The 22360-nt window shown below is 49.2% G+C and overlaps 1 protein-coding gene across 5 annotated transcripts in view; it reads left to right on the forward strand.

The window, feature by feature from the left end:
* Positions 1 to 22360, forward strand: part of ARHGAP39 (Rho GTPase activating protein 39) — a 170097-nt gene that overhangs the window by 50940 nt on the left and 96797 nt on the right. For all 5 annotated transcript variants that reach the window (XR_013217097.1, XR_013217098.1, XR_013217099.1 and 2 more), the window contains exon 2: positions 1590 to 2024. Coding sequence is in view for 2 of the 5 variants with exons in the window: in XM_077271393.1 (XP_077127508.1) it covers positions 1590 to 2024 (435 nt within the window). In the remaining 3 variants the exon portion in view is untranslated. The remainder of the gene's footprint in view (positions 1 to 1589; positions 2025 to 22360) is intronic.

Below are 22360 nucleotides of genomic sequence, written 5' to 3' on the forward strand. Positions count from 1 at the left end.
TTATGTAAGGCAGCAGAACAATGCTTCGGCTCCTTGTCAGGGAATCAATACAAAATGTACAGAAATCAGTCTGCGTCTTGGAAGAAACCTACAAGTTTGTTGCAAGTGACCAAGATATTGTTCCCATCGCTTCAGCTGGTAGTTATGCGCTGTGTGAGCACATTAGGGGTTAATATATAAGTGTATCCGGAATTTATATCCCTGTATCCGGCATTGTCACCAGTATGCCTCTGTGCGGCCTGTGTCACCAGTTTTCAGTTGTCTCTGAGCTGGTGGGTGTAGACTAGTTGCTATGATGTCTTCCATACATAGACATTAGGGATTCCTGCTGTCGTGTCTCTATGTAGCACATATTCAGAAGCAGCAGCACGGAGGACATTATAAAGCAGGATTGAGCAATGCAGCTGTGAAATCAGCCGTGAGGGAGATGAAACACTTACTAAAAAGCAGCACAAAATTTGGGACATTACAGCAGTACTTTGCTGAATTCAATACTTGGTTGAGATAAACCTAAAGATAGAAAGCAACAGCATGGAGGACATTTTATAGCAATACTGAGCAGTGTAACTGTCGTCAGCTGTCGTCAGCAGCATTTGGGTGAGATTTACACTAGCTAGAAAGCAGCAAATGGACAACAGTATACAATAGTAATGGGCAGAGTAGCACTGAATTCAATGCTGGGGTGAGATAAACACTAGCTAAAAAGTAACAGCATGGATATTAGTACTGAGCAGTGTAGTTGTGAATTCAGCAATGGGGTCAAGTAAAGATTTTCTAGAAAGCAGCAGCATGGAGGGCATTTTATAGCAGTGTAGCTGTGAAATCAGCACTGACATCTGATAAACACTAAAAAAACAGCAGAATGGATGATATTATACTGCATTACTGAGTAGTGTAGCAGTTAATGCAACTTTGTGATGTGATAAATACTAGCTAGAAGGCAACAGCATGGATAGCAGTACTGAGCAGTGTACCTGTGAGTTCAGCAGAATGGATGATAGTATACAGCATAACTGAGCCGTGTCGCAGTGAATTCAACACTGGGGTGAGATAATCACTAGCTAAAGATCAACAGTATCTGGAGCAGTAATGAGCAGTGTAACTGTGAATTCAGCACATGGGTCAGATGAAAACTGGAAAGCAGTAGAACGGATGACCGTATACCACAGGACTGAGTAGGATATCTGTGAATACAACTCTGGCATAAGATAAAACCCTTAGTAGAAAGCAGTAACATGGAGGACATAATGCAGCAGTACTGAGCAGGGTAGCTGTGAATCTATCACTCGAGTGAGATGGAATGCTTATTTGAAAGTTTCAGCATAGAGGATATCATACTGTAGTAGTAAGCAGTGTCTCTGTTAATCCAGTAATATCCATTTATGAAGATTGGAATACGTAGCAGCATCCTCCTCCTATGCTCCATTAACTGTCATAGGCCGCAGTGATCTGATGCCTGAGTGAGCAGGTCTTCAGCAGAGTGGATTTTACCCATGTTTTCAGATTCAGATAGGCCGCAGTCTGATATGTAGAAATGTGAAGTGAAGCCGTTGGAGATGAAATCATTGTTGTTTTTTCTTCCTTCTTAGGCTGGAATGGGTAGAAATCATCGAGCCCCGGACCCGGGAGTGCATGTACGCCAACCTGATCACTGGGGAGTGCGTCTGGGATCCTCCGGCCGGCGTCCGGATAAAACGCACCAACGAGAACCAGTGGTGGGAACTGTTCGACCCCAATACGTCCCGATTCTACTACTACAACGCGAGCACCCAGAGGACAGTCTGGCATCGGCCACAAAACTGTGATATTATCCCTCTAGCCAAACTCCAGACCCTGAAACAGAACACCGAGTCCCCGCGAGCGTCCACCGAAAACAGCCCGGGCCGGGGCAGCACCATCAGCCGAGAAGGAAGCACCAGCTCGTCCCTGGAGCAGGAGCTGGACGGAGGCGACAAGTGCCCCGAGCAAGTGAAGGCCAACCGCCACTCGGCCCCCTACTTTGTGGTGAAGGAGGACTCGGACAGGTGAGAGCGGGCTCCGAGCCAGACGTCTGGGACCATGTTGTGCCCCATTTATGTAGAACACGGGTGAGGAAACTTTTTCCAGCCGGGGGCCATTTGGAAATTTCTACCATCATTTGGGGGCCACACAAAAATGATCACCTTGAAAATTACCTGGTATATTAGTCAAATATTTAATTACGGTAACTCACTTTTAATGTGACGGCTGGAGCTGCTTCTCTTTGGTGCAGCTGTGATGTTAGGTGATACTGATCATGTTGCTTCTCACAGCTGCTTTTCTATGTTTGCGTCGGCCAGGAGAGCAGTCAACTTTTTGTCATAATAAGTTTTGTAAATCATATACATCACCATAGGAGACGCTAGGAGTACTGTATATACATCACATAGGAGATAGAGAAATATTCTGGTGAACATCATTAGTGGTGGAGGGCACACATAACCTCAACAGAGTAGGCATGTAACTAAAGTTCAAATAGTACTGACCAACCACCACCAGTGTATGGAAAAATATGGATAACTGCAAATTAGAATAGCAAAATCTCAAAGAACCACACTGCAGTCACAAAATCCAAAAATTACAAATGCTTTATTTAAATACAATAGTAAAATACTAACAGACAGACAGACAAAGTAGGGCTAAAAAGATGACACTGGATGCCATCAGCATAAGGATAAGCCCAAAGACAGGGGTAACCCTGGGCAGAGGTAATGGCCTATCACAGAAGTCCACAAGTGGCAAGGTGCAAATGCATCAAGAATTAGTGGATAGTACCAACATATATAGCCTACAGCACCTACATCAAAGAGGACTATCATACCAGCAACTCAAATATCACAAGCAAAACATAGCTGCACATTACCTCAAACGATAGCAATGTCCACGGGGATACCCGTCCACCCCACATAGGAGATGCTGAGACAGCTGTGTATACACCACGTAGGAGACAATGGGACTGCTGTATAACCATCACATAGGAGACACTGTGACTGCTGTCTATACATCACATAGGAGACGCTGAGCCTGCTGTATCTATATCACATAGAGGACGCTGAGACAGCTGTATATACATCACACAGGAGATGCTGGGACTGTTGAATATACATCACATGGGAGACACAGGGACTGCTGTCTATACATCACATGGGAGACAATGGGACTGCTGTATAACCATCACATAGGAGACACTGTGACTGCTGTCTATACATCACATAGGAGACGCTGAGCCTGCTGTATCTATATCACATAGAGGACGCTGAGACAGCTGTATATACATCACACAGGAGATGCTGGAAGTGTTGAATATACATCACATGGGAGACACAGGGACTGCTGTCTATACATCACATGGGAGACAATGGGACCGCTGTATAACCATCACATAGGAGACACTGTGACTGCTGTCTATACATCACACAGGAGACGCTGAGACTGCTGTATCTATATCACATAGAGGACGCGGAGACAGCAGTATATACATCACAGATGCTGGGACTGTTGAATATACATCACATAGGAGACACGGACTGCTGTGTATACAACACATAGGAGACACAGGGGCTGCTGTATATACACAGGAGATGCTGGGACTGCTGTACATACATAACATAGTAAATATTGACACTGCTGTATATGCATCACATGAGACTCTGGGGTCATATAAACTACAGGAGGGGCTGGGGGGCATAGACATCACAGGAGATGCTGGGACATATTCATCATATTCATCACTGGGGAGGCTGGGGGGAATAGATATCACTGAGGGTCTATATACATCCATCAGTGGGGGTATATATGTCCCTGGGGGGGAATATACATCACTGGTGGGGTCACATACATCACTGGGGGCTATATACAGCACAGGTGGGGGGTGTACAGCACTGGAGGCCATATACAGTACTCAGTGGGATATACAGCACTTTTGGAGCAAATGCAGCACTGGGGAATATACATATCACTTGGGGCATGGGGCACATACAGCTCTGGGGGGATAAACAGCACTTGGGGGGGGGGGGGACCGGCATCTCTGGGGAGGCACATAAATCACTGGGTGGGGCTCATAGATCACCGGGGGGACACAGGGATCATCGGGGGGGGGAGAGGGGGGGGAGAGCACAAAGATCACGGGGGGGCACATAGCTGGGGGGGGGCACGAAGATCACGAGGGGGCACAGAAATCACAGGAGGGCTCATAGCTGGAGAGCACAGAGATCACAAAGGGGCACATTTACTGGCCAGACGAGAGCGTGGTCCTGCATGGAACGGCCGGTCACCTCTGCGGTTTTACCCCCCATCTAGTCCTTGATACATCATGAATTTTATCACAAGGACGACTGAAAAATAACATAAAATATTTACTATATATATATATATATATATATATATATATATATATATATATATATATATATATATATATATCTACCATATAATTGGAAGGGTCACTTCCGTCTGTCCTTCTTTCTTTCTGTCTGTCACGGTTATTCATTCGCTGATTGGTCTCGCCAGCTGCCTGTCATGGCTGCCGCGACCAATCAGCGACGGCCACAGTCCGATTAGTCCCTCCATACTCCCCGCAGTCACCGCTCACACAGGGTTAATGCCAGCGGTAACCCCTCCGGTAAACGCTCCGTACAAGCCGCAGGTTCCGGTAGCAAGGATCGTATGGGAGAATGTCATGGTTCCCAATGGCAAGGGAACGTAAGAAACATATAAATAACGAACGAGCTCTCGGGTGATGGAAACTCGAGTTGACCGTGAGCTAAATCTACCACACAACTAACAGTAGCCAGGGAGCATACCTACGGCTTCCTAGATGCCACGCGCCAGCCGGAGGACTAACTACGCCTGGTAGAGGAAGAAACAGACCTGGCTTACCTCTAGGGAAATACCCCAAAAGATGATAGCAGCCTCCCACATGTAATAACGGTGAATTAAGAGGAAAAGACATACACAGTATGAAAGTAGATTTAGCAAAGAGAGGTCCACTTACTAGATAGCAGAAGGATACAAAAGAGGACTTCACGGTCAACTGAAAACCCTTTCAAAAACCATCCTGAAATTACTTTAAAACTCCTGTGTCAACTCATGACACAGGAGTGGCAATTTCAGCCCGCAAGAGCTTCCAGCTACAGAGAATAACAAAAACTGCAAACTGGACAAAAGATACAAAACAAAAGGACAAAGTCCACTTAGCTGATCAGCAGACTAGTAGCAGGAACATGCAACCGAAGGCTCTGGTTACAATGATGACCGGCAAGGAAATGACAGGAGAGCAAGGCTAAATAGGAAACTCCCAAACACTGATGGAAGCAGGTGAACAGAAGCAGCAAAGTGCAAACAAGACACCAGTACCACCAGCAACCACCAGGGGAGCCCAAAAAGCGGATACACAACAGTACCCTCCCCTTAAGGAGGGGGCACCGAACCCTCACAAGAACCGCCAGGGCGATCTGGATGAGCCCTATGAAAGGCACGAACCAAATCCGAGGCATGAACATCAGAGGCAGGTACCCAAGAATTATCTTCCTGACCATAGCCTTTCCATTTAACCAGATATTGAAGTCTCCGTCTGGAAATACGGGAGTCCAAGATCTTCTCTACGACGTACTCCAATTCACCCTCCACCAGCACAGGAGCAGGAGGTTCAGTAGAAGGAACCACTGGTACCTCATATCTCCGCAACAACGACCGATGGAACACATTATGGATAGCGAAAGATGCCGGGAGGTCCAAACGAAAGGAAACAGGGTTAAGAATCTCCAAAATCCTATAAGGACCGATGAACCGAGGCTTAAATTTGGGAGAAGAAACCCTCATAGGGACAAAACGAGAAGACAACCACACCAAGTCCCCAACGCGAAGGTGGGGACCAACACGACGACGACGGTTAGCAAACTGCTGAGTCCTCTCCTGGGACAATTCCAAATTATCCACCACTTGTCCCCAAATCCGATGCAACCGATCCACCACCGCATCCACTCCAGGACAATCTGAAGATTCAACCTGACCAGATGAAAAACGCGAATGAAACCCTGAATTGCAAAAGAAAGGAGAAACCAAAGTGGCAGAACTAGCCCGATTATTAAGAGCAAACTCCGCCAACGGCAGAAAGGCAACCCAATCATCCTGATCCGCAGACACAAAACACCTCAAATAAGTCTCCAAAGTTTGATTAGTTCGCTCCGTCTGGCCATTGGTCTGAGGATGGAATGCAGACGAAAAGGACAAATCAATGCCCAACCTGGCACAGACTGCCCGCCAAAATCTAGACACGAACTGGGTACCCCTGTCAGAAACGATGTTTTCCGGAATACCATGCAAGCGAACCACATTTTGAAAAAACAGAGGGACCAACTCAGATGAGGAAGGCAACTTAGGCAATGGCACCAAATGAACCATTTTAGAAAAACGGTCACACACCACCCAGATGACAGACATCTTCTGAGAAACAGGGAGATCCGAGATTAAAGTCCATAGAGATGTGCGTTCAAGGCCTCTTAGGAATAGGCAAGGGCAACAACAACCCACTAGCCCTAGAACAACAAGGCTTGGCCCGAGCACACACATCGCAAGACTGCACAAAAACACGCACATCTCGAGACAGGGAAGGCCACCAGAAGGATCTAGCCACCAAATCTCTGGTGCCAAAAATTCCCGGATGACCTGCCAGAGTAGAAGAATGAACTTCCGAGATGACTCTAGTGGTCCAATCGTCAGGAACAAACAGTCTACCAGACGGACAACGATCAGGTCTATCCGCCTGAAATTCTTGCAAAGCACGTCGCAGATCTGGAGAGACAGCAGACAAAACCACCCCATCCTTAAGGACACCAGCAGGTTCAGAATTCCCAGGAGAGTCAGGCTCAAAACTCCTAGAAAGAGCATCTGCCTTCACATTCCTAGAACCCGGTAAGTACGAGACCACAAAATTAAACCGGGAAAAGAACAACGACCAACGTGCCTGTCTAGGATTCAGGCGCCTGGCAGACTCCAAATAAATTAAATTCTTGTGATCAGTCAAAACTACCACCTGATGTCTGGCACCCTCAAGCCAATGACGCCACTCCTCAAATGCCCACTTCATGGCCAAAAGCTCCCGATTACCAACATCATAGTTTCGCTCGGCGGCCGAAAATTTTCGCGAAAAGAACGCACAAGGTCTCATCACTGAGCAGTCGGAACTTCTCTGCGACAAAACCGCCCCCGCTCCGATCTCGGAAGCATCGACCTCAACCTGAAAGGGAAGAGAAACATCAGGCTGGCGCAACACAGGGGCAGACAAAAAGCGGCGCTTAAGCTCCCGAAAGGCCTCCACAGCAGCAGGGGACCAATTGGCAACATCAGCACCCTTTTTAGTCAAATCCGTCAGAGGTTTAGCAACGCCAGAAAAACCAGCTATAAATCGACGATAAAAATTAGCAAAGCCCAAGAATTTCTGAAGACTCTTCAGAGAAGTAGGCTGCGTCCAGTCGTAAATAGCCTGAACCTTGACAGGGTCCATCTCAATAGAAGAAGGGGAAAAAATGTACCCCAAAAAGGAAATTTTTTGAACCCCAAAAACACACTTTGAACCCTTTACACACAAAGAATTCTCCCGCAAAACCTGAAAAACCCTCCTGACCTGCTGAACATGAGACTCCCAGTCATCAGAAAAAATCAAAATATCATCCAAATACACAATCATAAATTTATCCAAATATTCACGGAAAATATCATGCATTAAGGACTGAAAGACAGAAGGTGCATTAGAAAGGCCGAAAGGCATTACCAAATACTCAAAATGGCCCTCAGGCGTATTAAATGCGGTTTTCCACTCATCCCCCTGCTTAATTCGCACCAAATTATACGCCCCACGAAGATCAATCTTAGAGAACCATTTAGCCCCCCTTATGCGAGCAAACAAATCAGTCAGCAAAGGCAACGGATACTGATATTTGACTGTAATTTTATTCAGGAGTCGATAATCAATACAAGGCCTCAGAGAGCCATCCTTTTTAGAGACAAAGAAAAAACCGGCTCCTAAAGGTGATGAAGAAGGACGAATATGTCCCTTTTCCAGGGACTCCTTAATATACTCGCGCATAGCAGCATGTTCAGGTACAGATAGGTTAAACAAACGACCCTTTGGAAATTTACTGCCAGGAATCAGATCTATGGCGCAATCACAATCCCTGTGAGGAGGGAGTGAACCAATTTTAGGCTCTTCGAAAATATCACGATAATCAGACAAAAATGCCGGAATCTCAGATGGAATAGATGACGAAATGGACACCATAGGAGTGTCCCCATGAGCCCCCCGACATCCCCAGCTTACCACAGACATAGCTTTCCAGTCAAGGACTGGGTTATGAGACTGTAACCATGGTAATCCAAGCACCAAAACATCATGTAAATTGTACAACACAAGGAAGCGAATCACCTCCTGATGGTCTGGAGTCATACGCATAGTCACTTGCATCCAGAACTGTGGTTTATTACAAGCCAAAGGTGTAGAATCAATACCCTTCAGAGGTATAGGGACTTCCAGAGGCTCTAAATCAAACCCACAGCGCCTGGCAAAGGACCAGTCCATAAGACTCAGAGCGGCGCCAGAGTCCACATAGGCATCCACGGTAATAACTGATAATGAACAAATCAAGGTTACAGACAAAATAAATTTGGACTGTAAAGTGCCAATTGAAATAGACTTGTCAACCTTCCTAGTACGTTTAGAGCATGCCGATATAACATGAGCAGAATCACCACAATAGAAGCATAACCCATTTTTACGCCTATAATTCTGCCGCTCGCTTCTGGACATAATTCTGTCACATTGCATTTTCTCTGGCGTCTCTTCAGAAGATACCGCCAAATGGTGCACGGGTTTGCGCTCCCGCAAACGCCGATCAATCTGAATTGCCATAGTCATGGACTCATTCAGACCTGTAGGCGCAGGGAACCCGACCATAACATCTTTAACGGCATCAGAAAGGCCCTCTCTGAAATTTGCCGCTAAGGCGCACTCATTCCACTGAGTAAGCACAGACCATTTACGATATTTTTGGCAGTATATCTCAGCTTCATCTTGCCCTTGAGATAGGGCTATCAAAGCTTTTTCAGCTTGAATCTCCAAATTAGGTTCCTCATAAAGCAACCCTAAAGCCAGGAAAAACGCATCCACATTGAGCAACGCAGGATCCCCTGGTGCCAATGAAAATGCCCAATTTTGAGGGTCACCTCGCAGCAAAGAAATTACAATCTTAACCTGCTGGACAGGATCTCCTGAGGAGTGAGGTCTGAGAGAAAGGAATAATTTACAATTATATTTGAAATTCAAAAACCGAGATCTATCTCCGGAAAACACCTCTGGTGTAGGGATTTTAGGTTCAGAAATAGGAGCATGTATAACAAAATCTTGTAAATTTTGAACCTTAGTAGCAAGATTATTTAAACCTGCAGCCAAACTCTGAGGATCCATCTTTAAACAGGTGAGCTCAGAGCCATTCAAGGATTATAAGGAGAGAAAGGCAAAGGCAGTAATTAGAGCTGAAATACAACTGATCCAACTATGGAGCAAGCATAGGGGAAACGAAAAAAAAAAAAAAAAAATTTACAGACTTCTTTTTTCTCTCCTTTCTTCTGCCAATAAGTTTAACAATGTCCGGTCATACTGTCATGGTTCCCAATGGCAAGGGAACGTAAGAAACATATAAATAACGAACGAGCTCTCGGGTGATGGAAACTCGAGTTGACCGTGAGCTAAATCTACCACACAACTAACAGTAGCCAGGGAGCATACCTACGGCTTCCTAGATGCCACGCGCCAGCCGGAGGACTAACTACGCCTGGTAGAGGAAGAAACAGACCTGGCTTACCTCTAGGGAAATACCCCAAAAGATGATAGCAGCCTCCCACATGTAATAACGGTGAATTAAGAGGAAAAGACATACACAGTATGAAAGTAGATTTAGCAAAGAGAGGTCCACTTACTAGATAGCAGAAGGATACAAAAGAGGACTTCACGGTCAACTGAAAACCCTTTCAAAAACCATCCTGAAATTACTTTAAGACTCCTGTGTCAACTCATGACACAGGAGTGGCAATTTCAGCCCGCAAGAGCTTCCAGCTACAGAGAATTACAAAAACTGCAAACTGGACAAAAGGTACAAAACAAAAGGACAAAGTCCACTTAGCTGATCAGCAGACTAGTAGCAGGAACATGCAACCGAAGGCTCTGGTTACAATGATGACCGGCAAGGAAATGACAGGAGAGCAAGGCTAAATAGGAAACTCCCAAACACTGATGGAAGCAGGTGAACAGAAGCAGCAAAGTGCAAACAAGTCACCAGTACCACCAGCAACCACCAGGGGAGCCCAAAAAGCGGATACACAACAGGAGAAGGACCTGTCATCACACAGGCGACAGAACTACAAGTATGGTGAGTATGTTAGAACTACAAGGGGGCCTCGGATCGGAAGGTGAGTATGTTTATTTTTTATTTTTTAACCTGTGACATACGTGGCTGGGCAATATACTATGTGGCTCTGTGCTGTATACTACGTCACTGGGCAATATACTACGTGGCTGGGCAATATACTACGTGGCTGGGCAATATACTACGTGGCTGGGCAATATACTACGTCACTGGGCAATATACTACATGGCTGGGCAATATACTACGTAGCTGGGCAATATACTACGTGGCTCTGTGCTGTATACTACTTCGCTGTGCAATATACTACTTCGCTGTGCAATATACTACGTCACTGGGCAATATACTACGTCACTGGACAATATACTATGTGGCTGGGCACTATACTACGTCACTGGGCAATATACTACTTCGCTGGGCACTATACTACGTCGCTGGGCACTATACTACGTCGCTGGGCACTATACTACGTCGCTGGGCACTATACTACGTCGCTGGGCACTATACTACGTCGCTGGGCACTATACTACGTCGCTGGGCACTATACTACGTCGCTGGGCACTATACTACGTCGCTGGGCACTATACTACGTCGCTGGGCACTATACTACGTCGCTGGGCACTATACTACGTCGCTGGGCACTATACTACGTCGCTGGGCACTATACTACGTCGCTGGGCACTATACTACGTCGCTGGGCACTATACTACGTCGCTGGGCACTATACTACATGGCTCTGTGCTGTATACTACGTCGCTGTGCAATATACTACGTGGCTCTGTGCTGTATACTACATCACTGGGCAATATACTACGTCACTGGGCAATATACGACGTCACTGGACAATATACTACGTGGCTGGGCAATATACTACGTCGCTGGGCAATATACTACGTGGCTGGGCAATATACTACGTGGCTCTGTGCTGTATACTAGTTCACTGGGCAATATAGTACGTGGCTGGGCAATATACTACGTGGGCTGGGCAATATACTACGTGGACATGCATATTCTAGAATACCCGATGCGTTAGAATCGGGCCACCATCTAGTATATATATATATAAATATCCAACAAATGTAGCGAGGCGTCGCAGGAGGCAGTCACTTTCACTCCATACTGCTTTTTAGTGATCTCCATAGTCACCTATGAGAAGTGAAACGTAACAAAATAAGTTTTTGAGAAGATTTGAGAAGCGAGAATCCGCCGATTGTAGGCCTCGTCCCACACGCTCATACCGAAGGCCTGTACAGCACGCTGTGTGCTGTGGACAATGGCGCGAGGGGCATTTCTGGGGCGCAACGTAATATGGTAAAAGGGAAAGATGCAGAAAGGTGTCGGACGTCATCCCACAGCCAGCGTCATTGACACGACTGCGGCGCTCATTTTCCACGGAGGTGTCACTAGTGCAGTATTACTTAGCTGCTGATTTTCCCGTGGTAATGAATGTTTCTAATCTCATAGATCCTGCAAAATGCACAAGTCTGTAACATCAGGACCCGGCTCCTCAGGGGAGCGTGACTTTATTATGACGATTTGTATGAGTGTGGAGAATCATACAAAGCCCCCGCTCCAGCACTGTGGACTGGATCCACGGGATGGATGTGCAGCAGACCCCTGTCTGGATGGAGCAGCTGCTGCTGTAACCCGGGTGGTCTGCGGGGTTCGCTGACGGCGCTCTGGATGTGGTGTCCTCGGCGCGGTGATTCATGACGATCTTCACCGCTGATTCAACTTCCTAAGGGGAAGAAGAAATCTGTAAATCCACAACGAAATTCAGCCGACTTAGTGTAAAACTTGTGGCTGCTGATTTCCTGCAGATTCTGCCCCAATGTGCGCGAGTCGTGTGCGGTATTACTGGACGTTGTGCAGTTTTATCTGTCAGCGCAGTCTGCACACGGTCTGATGCTCCTGCTGGGGAAACGTGGCAAATGGCCCCATTATACACAGGGAGCCCCTCTGGCATGATGTGTCCCTCATAGGGCCCAGCTGTCTCCTGCAGTATTTTGAATGCGGCCATAACATGGTCAGATCCTCTTAGATTTTGTGACTCTCTTTGACCTTGCTCTTTGGGTATTGAATGGAGGCTTCAGGGAGGTCACGGCAATTGGATCCTGGCAAATGTTTGTGTATCTAAAGGGTGATCTCTCATCCACTGGATCCCAGTTGTCTGACCCCTAGAAATCCTGAGGTCGAGGCTTGGGAAGCCCAAGAACAAGACTTTGCCTCAATCCTGTAGACAATGACAGTGTGGGGGGCCGAGCATGTGCACCTCCGCATTTAGGACAAGGCTGCCTGTCCCAGGTCAAGCTCCCAATACGGACTGATGGTCCCGGAGGTCAGACCCCCTGCGTTCAGCCAGTTATCCAGGAGGTAGGGGATAGTAAGGGTAATGGCAGTGGGGGTCTTCTTGGGAATTACCCTGTAACGCTCATGATTATGTCACATTGTGGTTGTGATGACAGAAGCGTTAGTTATGTTTAATATTTAATATCTTCTAAAAAAAAAAAAGAGAAACATAAGTCCGGGGTCTGGTGCCGCACACGTGGCCAATCGGCTTACCAGTGCAGGCGGAGACAGACACGATGCGCAGCCAATAAATGCGGATATAATCAGTGCGGGGTCGCCCGTTGGGATGGAGGCGACGTCGCCCATTGGGATGGAGGCGACGTCGCCCATTGGGAGGGAGGCGACGTCGCCCATTGGGAGGGAGGCGACGTCGCCCATTGGGACGTAGACGACGTCGCCCATTGGGACGTAGGCGACGTCTCCCATTGGGACGTAGGCGACGACGCCCATTAAGATGGAGGCAAGGTCGCCCGTTGGGATAGACGTGGCGTCGCCCATTGGGACGGATACGGTGTCGCCCATTGGGTTGGATACGGAGTTGCCCTTTGGGTTGGATGCGGGGTCGCACGTTGGGATTGACGTGACACGGGGTTGCCTGTTGGGATGGAGGTAGCACGGAGTCCTATGGGATGGATGCAGCACGGGGTCGCCTGTGGGGAAGGACGCGGGGTTGCCCATTGGGACGGATGGGAGGTCACCCGTTGAGTTGGATGGCGGGGTTGCTCGTTGGGACGTGTGCGGGGTCCCCGTTGGGACAGACGCGGCATCTGTGTAGTATGACTCCTTGTGGAGTCAGAGGAGGGGTAGTCTCCGGCTCCCTGGAGTCTCACTGCGAGCGCTGCTTCTTACTTTCCTCACCGGTCTTGTCGGAGGCCGATCAGCTGCGGCTCAGGAAGGAGCTGATCGCTGCTTGCAGCCAATCACGTTCTTTCTGCCATGTTTCCATGGTGATATTGATCACATTTTTCAGAGCCACAAGTGCCCCTGAGACATCAGCGGAAGGAGATGTGGCACGTACAGAGGCAGCAGGGACGCTGAGCTGCTGCTCCGCACTCTCCTCTTCTGTGCCGCTCTCTAATATATTGTTACTACCAAGCCCAAAGCAATTCCTGCACAAGACCAAGGGGAAGAAGGGGGTCTGCACCAAACAGAACAACCTCATTACCCATGATAACAATTTGTTGTAAAACCACAAGATTCTTGGCCGAGCAGCAAAACCGCGATGTCTGAATATATCACAACCGATCAGCACATGAGATAGGAGAGAACAGAGGAGAGCACATGGTGGGAGAATAGTGAGTGCAGCTCCGGAGCATAATACAGGATGTAACTCAGGATCAGTAATGTAATGTATGTGCACAGTGACTGCTCCAGCAGGATAGTGGGTGCAGCTCTGCTCAGCTGCTACTCACTGTGCTGATTGTGGGTGCGGTCGCTGCTGAACCTGCTGTGTGCTCCTGAGCTCCTGAGAACCACCACCTCTCCACCCGGGGACCTGCTCTCTCTCTTACCCAGGGAGGGAGTGGGTTTCCTGGGATGAGTGAAGGAGCCAAGTCCCAGGCTTCTGCTTCCCGGACCAGGCTGGCGGGGGGCAGAAGGAACCAGCAACCAGCCTGCACATCAGAGGACGGGGGTGAGACGCTCCACCAGGAGTCGCAGCAATGTGGCTCCTACTCCCCCCAGGTCTGCAGAGACCCAGAGAAGCCGCAAGGCTTCCATGGAGGAGAAGCCTGCTAGTGTGCAAGATGGCGGTCCTTCTGGAGGAAAGCTGAGTGCTCACGGAGGTGAAGCCGACCTCACTGAAGAGGGTTGGGCGCTGCAGAGCCCCCGGGAGTCTGTGTCCACCTATGCCTCCCGGGTCATGAGCCACCTCCGTGAGTATGAAGACGCAAGCAAGACCATCACGAGGCTCCGAGAGGAGCTGCGCTGCACAAGCAACAAAGCTGCAGGTTCCTCCAAACCGAGGAAGAATCAGCTCCAGGCAGAGGTAAGGAGACTGAAGGATGACATCAATGAGCTTGAAGTCAGAAAAGCTTTCATCAGAGAAAAAAGTGGACCATTTAAGGAAAAACTTATTAATGAAGATCGATTCAGAGAAATGGCTGATAACAGAGAGCAAAGGCAGATGGGGCTGCAGCCTGAGTGCCAGGTGGATGATGATGATGAGGAGGAGGATGATGACCAGCAGAAAGCCCCACCTGGCAGCCTGCTTAGTCACTCACAGGCCACGTGCAGCGAGCTCCCTGCTGGACAGGCGTCAATGACATCTCGTCGCAGTTCTGCTGGCTCTGGGGAGGACAGTGACATCGACCAGGGAGGGGCGCTAATGGCAGAGATCAAGCTCCTGGAGTCCCCAGTGTGCCTTCAGAACTTCCATCTTGGTGATGATTTGCCAGAGGAGGCACCTGGGGGCCGGAAAAAAAAGGTGAAGAAGATCAAACCTAAGCTGCAGGAAGCGGTAAGCTATGTATATGCCCCCCTCCCTGTACCCCCTGAGTCGGCTGCAGGGTCAGCTCGCTGTATAAGCCCCGTTGCCCAGCCCAGCCCGGGTTCTGCTGTGGATCCGGTGCAAAGGCGCGGGGAGACTACAAAGCAATGTAGTGAGGCGCAGAGCTCCGTTTCTGCTTGTAGTAGCGGGGACGTAGCAGCAGGTGCATCAGCCGAGAGGCTGGACAGTGAGGGCGGCCCGGCGGCGGGCGAAAAATCAGGCCACGATACTGTGGTGCGCTCCCCAGTGGGAGGGGGGAGCAGCCCGGTGTCAGGGGCAGCTCCGGTAGCCTCGGTGCCCCTGAATGCTGTTGCCGCTGATCACTTAGTTGAGAAGCGGCGGCAGTGTGAGGGGGTTACCGGGGCTGGGCGTTCCGGTCCTCCCACCAAAGTCCTGTTCTGTGTTGGCGCCGCTGGTCAACAAGATCCTGATGCTAAGGATCAGCGGTGCCTCACAACAGCGAAAGATCAGCGGCGCCTGGTAGCAACCATGAAGCAGCGGAAAATATCAACTGATGATGCGGAGGGCACACATAAAACCAGGGGTGAGGTCACCTCCAGTTCTGTGGAGGAGACTCAGCCCCTTGTGCCTGATGATGCGGAGGCCAAAATGTCACCCCCTGTTGTCACTGGTCCAGCAGGAGTGAATGTGGTGGTGGGTATGGATGAGGAAAACTCTTTGTCTAGTGGTGTGGTTGCTGGTTTGGTGGAGGGTGAGGAGGTTATGGAGGTGGGTAATGGTGATACTGTTGGTGTGGATGTGGTCACTGGTCCGGTTGCCCCCCCGGTGGTGGCAGCACCTGTCAGGAGTTATGCCGCTGTCACCTCCGGGGGAAATAGGGCGTCCTCCTCGTCTCTGGGCTCTGGGGACGGCATGTTGCAACGGCGTCTCCTGGAGGCTCTAAAGAGGGGAGAGAGATCACTAATGGTAGAGGGTCGAGAGGTTGATCTATCCTTCTGGATAGAGAGGCATGGCCTCGGGGCCTTCCGAGAGCAAAGAGGGGGGGATACAGTGTGGTCCCTCCCAACAGCCGGGCCGGGTAGTGTGCGTAGGAATGTGGTCCGTCTTCAGTGGAGGGGCAGTGATGCATATCCTCCAAGGTCGAAGGTTGTGGAGCTCCTGCTGAGGATGGGCTTCAAGGCGATTGACATCTACGCCTTGATACATCCCTATTCCACACCTGAGTTTGATGTCAGCTTTGTTCGGCTGGAGGGGCTTGAACTTTTCTGGTCGAACTATGAGTTGGCAAAAAATGAGCCCGGCTGGCGAGACTTTGCCGTTCAGGCGGTGTCTCGCCAAAATCAAGTCAAGAAAGTGACCGTGATGACATGTAACGAGTCGCTTTCTTGTTATGACATCATGACGTGGCTTGGCCGGTATGGAGAGGTAGTGGAGATGCCAAAGAAAAACCGTGACGAGTTTGGTATCTGGTCAGGGGCCTGGACGTTTATGGTAAAACTTAAGCGTTCAGGTGGTACGGTTGCCCACATACCATCATCTGCCTTCCTGGGTAGGGATCGTATCCTGGTCTTCTACCAGGGGCAACCGAAGCTCTGTCACAGGTGCGGCGACCCCACACACTTCAGCGCAAACTGCACTGTGCAGAAGTGTGCATTGTGTGGGGATGTCGGCCATCTTGCTGCATCTTGTGTGGAGATTAGGTGCCACCTGTGTGGTGAGTTAGGTCACCCATTCAGCCGTTGTCCTCGCTCCTTCGCTAACGCAGTCGTGACCCCGGTGGGAGGAAGCCGTGAGGCTGATTCTGCTGGGGAAGGGACTAGCAAGGGTGAGGGAGCTGAGGGGCCAAGGAAGAGAAGCAATAAAAAGACACCTGCCCAGCTAAGGCGTCTAGACAAGCGCAGACAGGATAGGGAGCTGGGTGAGCCTCGGGCTACTGGGGCGGCCCCTGTCCTGGATGCCAGTCTTGCTGCTGAGGCCCCAAGGGATGATGAGTTGGATGAGGAGGTCAGGAGGATCCACAGGGAGGAGAGTGCCATTGCCTCAGAGTCCTCCCATTATGAAAGTATGGATGAGGATAATAGGCAGTGGCTAGAGGACAAGCGTAAGCTCGGCACCAAAAAGAAGAGAAAGAAGGGAGAAAAAAATCTTCTCTCACTCTGACCAAGGTACCTAAGGAAGGAAAAACCGACTCCCCTCTGGTTGGTCTTTCTAACCGGTTCCAAGCCCTTGAAAACATCTCTTCCTCTGAGGAGGAAGCTGAGGGTGAGGTTCTGGCTTCGGCGGGGCTCACAGGGGGCGCCGAGTCTCCTCCTTCTGGGAACATAAGATCTTTGGAGGGAGGGACTGGCCCAGAGTCCGGAGACGAGGACGAAAAAAATAAAAAACGCGTGGAAATGGATACCTCCATGTCATTAAAGAGGGGGAAGGATTCCTCCTCTGAGGCAGAGGATAAGGGGAGTGGGAAAAAGAAAGCCATCTAACTCAATCACCAATGATGGCGGAACCCACTCCGTTGACGCTGGCGTCCATTAATGTCGCCAGCATAAAGTCAAATACAGCTAGATTTCCGGCCTTTGATTTTCTCAGCCGGGTTGAAGCTGACATTTTCTTTTTGCAAGAGACCAGGCTGCCAAACATGGCAGATGTGTTTAAAGCTAAGAGGGAGTGGAGACTCGGGCCCTCCTATTGGTCTCTTGCGGCCGAGCCGTATAGCGGAGTGGCGGTCCTTTTTACCGCACCGGTGGAATGCCGACGGGTTATTGAGTTAGAAATGGGGAGGTGCCTGATCTTAGATGTCCTCATGAAGGGACAAGAGCTCCGGCTCATTAACATCTATGGTCCCCAATCTAAGTGGGACCGGAAGTGTCTCTTTATGAGGATCAAGCCCTACCTTTTTACAAGTCGGCAGGTTGTCTTTGGAGGGGACTTCAATGCTGTCACGAGGCCCCGAGATAGAGGAGGTTCCAGAGACAAGCTGACTTATGATAGCGTCGCCCTTAATAGTATAGCTAGTGAGGCTCGCCTGGTGGATGTCCACATTCGGCACACCCCAGGCCACGAGGGGTTCACCTATCATAGAGGTAACTGTAGGTCCAGAATAGATAGGTTTTATTTAAAGGAGGAAGCTGTCTCTTCAGCAGTGTCTGTTGTTGAGGTGGAGTTGTCCGACCACTGTTTAATTTTGTTTTCTCTGAATGTTACAGAGACCCTCCAGATGGGAAGAGGCTTTTGGAGGCTCAATTCGTCTCTCTTGGAAGAAGCGGAGATAAGACAGTCCTTTGAGGATTTTCTTCGCCAGGTACCCTTACTGGATCTTTGTAGTAGTAGGTCAGAGTGGTGGGAGATGTTCAAGGAAAGGGTGGCGAGATTCTTCCGCCAGCTCTCGAGCCTCAGGAGTCTGAGCAGGTACCGCCTGTATGAGGGTCTGAGGAGGAAACTCGAGCATCTTGTCTCAACTGGAGGTAGCCGCGAGGAGATCTCCAGAGTGAAATCTTTGCTTATGAGGTGTCAGTACGATAGACACGCATCTTTGGTTTTTGAGAGGGATTACGGGAAGTACCGCTCGCCCGACCCTTACAGAAACTGCAAGATGTCAGTGAATAGTAAAGTGGTTACAGGACTGGTCGACACTACGGGGTCCCTGAGGCGATCCAGATCAGGGATCCTGGAGGTTGTCAGATCCTTCTACTCGCACCTCTTGGGGAAGAGGGATCTTGATTGGGATGAGATGTCGGCTTTCCTGGCAGAAGCTGTCCCCGAACCAGGGGTAGACCCCTCTCTTGACGTTTTGACAGAAATGATCAGGGAAGAGGAAGTTCAGTTGGCGATTGAAGGGCTTGACCCGAAAAAATCGCCTGGTCCAGATGGCTTAACATCTGAATTCTATAAGACCTTTAAGGACGTTTTGGTTCCCCTCTTGACTGAGGTATTCAATGAGTGTCTTTCCTCGGGCACTCTGCCGAAGTCAATGAGGAGGTCTGCTCTGATCATCTTGTCAAAGGGTAAGGACCCGTCTTGCATTGAGAATTGGCGTCCCATAGCGCTTCTCAATGCAGACAGGAAGGTTCTGGCAAAGGTGCTGTTTAATCGGCTGGTGAAATTTGCACCCCGACTCCTTTCGGGGGCCCAGCATTGCTCTGTTCCAGGCCGCAGCACATTTAGTGCTGTGCTCTGTGTCCGAGAGGCAGTGGAGCAGGGTAGGGCTGGTCACTGGAAGGGGTACATGCTGTCACTGGACCAGGCAAAAGCGTTTGATCGGGTTAATCACGAGTACCTCTGGTCCGTCCTTCTGAGATATGGCCTGCCGGGGGGGTTTGTTGATTGGCTTAAGACCTTGTACAGTGGGGCAGAGAGTTTCCCGCTTGTGAATGGTTGGATTGGTAGCTCTTTTGAGGTTGGGTCCGGTGTTCGCCAGGGTTGTCCCTTGAGCCCGCTGCTGTACGTGTTTGCGATTGACCCTCTTCTTAGGAGGGTGGAGCGTGGACCGTTGGCCGGGATCGGGATGGATCAGGCAGCACCGGAAGCCACTCTGAGGGTGGTGGCGTATGCCTATGATGTCACGGTGTTTGCTTCCTCTCACGAGGAGGCAGGGTGGCTGATGTCAGAGGTAGATCGCTACTCGGAGGCATCCGGGTCCAAGATCAACCGGGATAAGTGTGAGAGTCTCTGGCTGGGAGGAGGAGATCCTGGTTTTGATCTCCCGGACACCCTTCCAGGACCCAAAGTCTCTGCAAAAGTCCTTGGCATCGAATTTGGCCAGGGGGATTACCCCAAACAAAATTGGGACAGCAGGCTAGAGATCACCACTCAGAAGGTGAACCAATGGAAGGGTTGGTCTTTGACCCTAAGGGAAAGGGTAAACCTGATCAAAACTTACCTGCTCCCTTTACTGATTTATCTGGGCAGTGTGTGCATCTTGCCGGAATCTCTCTGGACTCGGGTCTACAGTTTGTTCTTCCAACTGTTATGGGGGAATAGACTGAACCTGGTCAAGAGGGAGGTTACTTACCGTACGAGGAGACTAGGAGGGTTGGGTATGGTCAACCCTGTGGTATTCCTTGTGGATACCTTCATTAAGATCAATATCGCAAACCTCTGGAAAGAGAGGGCTCCTCCGTGGGTATTCTCCTGTAGGGGATGGTTTCAGCCTTTCTTCCAGGAATGGGAGACAGGAGGGCAAGTGAAGGATCTTCGCACACCGCATGGACATCTTCCGGCTTACGCTACCTTGGTTCTGAAGGTAATTCGTCGGTGGGGTCTGGGAGTGTGGGAGATCAGGACTCTGCCAAGGAAACTACTTGACAGTAGGGTTCTGTTGACCCATTTCCAGAGGCCTCTGGCGCTCAGGGACTGCCCAAGTCGGGATCTTTGGGTGGGTTTGCATCTTTTGAATTCTATCAGGATCCCCTCGAAGTTTTGGGACTTGGCTTGGCGCTGCTTCCATGGGAAACTGTGTGTGAGGGACAATCTGAAGTGTAGGAGCTCTGAGGACAGGAATTGTCCTCGGGAGCATTGTGGTACCTTGCTGGAAAGCATGGACCACTTCCTGCTTCATTGTCCCTTCAACACAGAGGTGTACAACAGGGTGGGCGCCTTCATTGGCTGGTCTCGGCTGGCCGGTCTCTCCTATGCGGAATGGGCCTATGGAGCATTCGGAGACCTGGGTGGTCGGGACCGCTGCACCTTATTTCTAGTTAGCGCAGTGGTTAGGTATCACACGTGGAACGCACGGTGCTTAGTATCGACGCAACGAAAAATCCTCCCAGTGGACGATGTGTTTAGGACCATACTCGGTGACCTGGTGAAGGTGCGCTCTCTGGAGTATGGGAGACTGGGCGCACGGAGGGCCGCGCTCCTCTGGAGGGGCTTTTCTTTTAGTGTGCCCTAGTCTGGTCATCTCCTTTCCTGGTGGTGGGCTGCTGCTGACACTGTAGATGTTTGTTTTGTTTGATTATACAGTGATGTAGGGCTGCAAGCGCCGAACTTGGGCTTCGTGAGTTGTGATTATTGTGGTGTGTGCTGCTGTATATATTGTATATATTGTATATGGGGATATAGATTTGGGTGTAGGTCTTAGGTTGGGTGGTGGGAAAGGGGGGGAGGTGGGATTATCTTGTGGGACTATGGGACACTGGGTTGTTTGGGGGAAAACTGGCACTGCCTGATCTGGCCTATGGACGTTGGACATGGACTGAGGCATGAGACGCAGGACCAGCTCTCAGGTCAGTGCGGGGGGTTGGGAATGGAGGATAGCTTGTAGTATTGTATATATTTGTTTAATTTGTAGTTATTTTATTTAAAGTAAAAAAAAAAAAAAAAAAGTTCATGTATATAGTCTTTGTTTGCCATTGTTTATTTTATTTGTTATTATTATTTTGTTTGGTGACCGGACCTGAAGGTCAAAGTAGTTATTATTCTGTATATACTGTATAATATGTGTGGGAGGAGAGAATGAGCGGCTGGACCAGTGTTCAGTATACTGATTATTTTCTGGCTAATATTTTTGTTATGTTTTCTGCTATTATTGTTGTTATGTTTTTCATTTTTATAATAAAAGATCTACAGGATGTAACTCAGGATCTGTAATGTAATGTATGTACACAGTGACTGCACCAGCAGAATAGTGAGTGCAGCTCTGGAGTATAATACAGGGTGTAACTCAGGATCAGTAATGTATGTACACAGTGACTGCACCAGCAGAATAGTGAGTGCAGCTCTGGAGTATAATACAGGATGTATCTCAGGATCAGTAATGTAATGTATGCACACAGTGACTGCACCAGCAGAATAGTGAGTGCAGCTCTGGGGTATAATACAGGGTGTAACTCAGGATCAGTAATGTATGTACACAGTGACTGCACCAGCAGAATAGTGAGTGCAGCTCTGTAGTATAATACAGGATGTATCTCAGGATCAGTAATGTAATGTATGCACACAGTGACTGCACCAGCAGAATAGTGAGTGCAGCTCTGGAGTATAATACAGGATGTATCTCAGGATCAGTAATGTAATGTATGCACACAGTGACTGCACCAGCAGAATAGTGAGTGCAGATCTGGGGTATAATACAGGGTGTAACTCAGGATCAGTAATGTAATGTATGTACACAGTGACTGCACCAGCAGAATAG

The sequence above is a fragment of the Ranitomeya variabilis genome, chromosome 6 (assembly GCF_051348905.1).
Source record: "Ranitomeya variabilis isolate aRanVar5 chromosome 6, aRanVar5.hap1, whole genome shotgun sequence".
In the NCBI taxonomy this organism is placed as follows: domain Eukaryota; kingdom Metazoa; phylum Chordata; class Amphibia; order Anura; family Dendrobatidae; genus Ranitomeya; species Ranitomeya variabilis.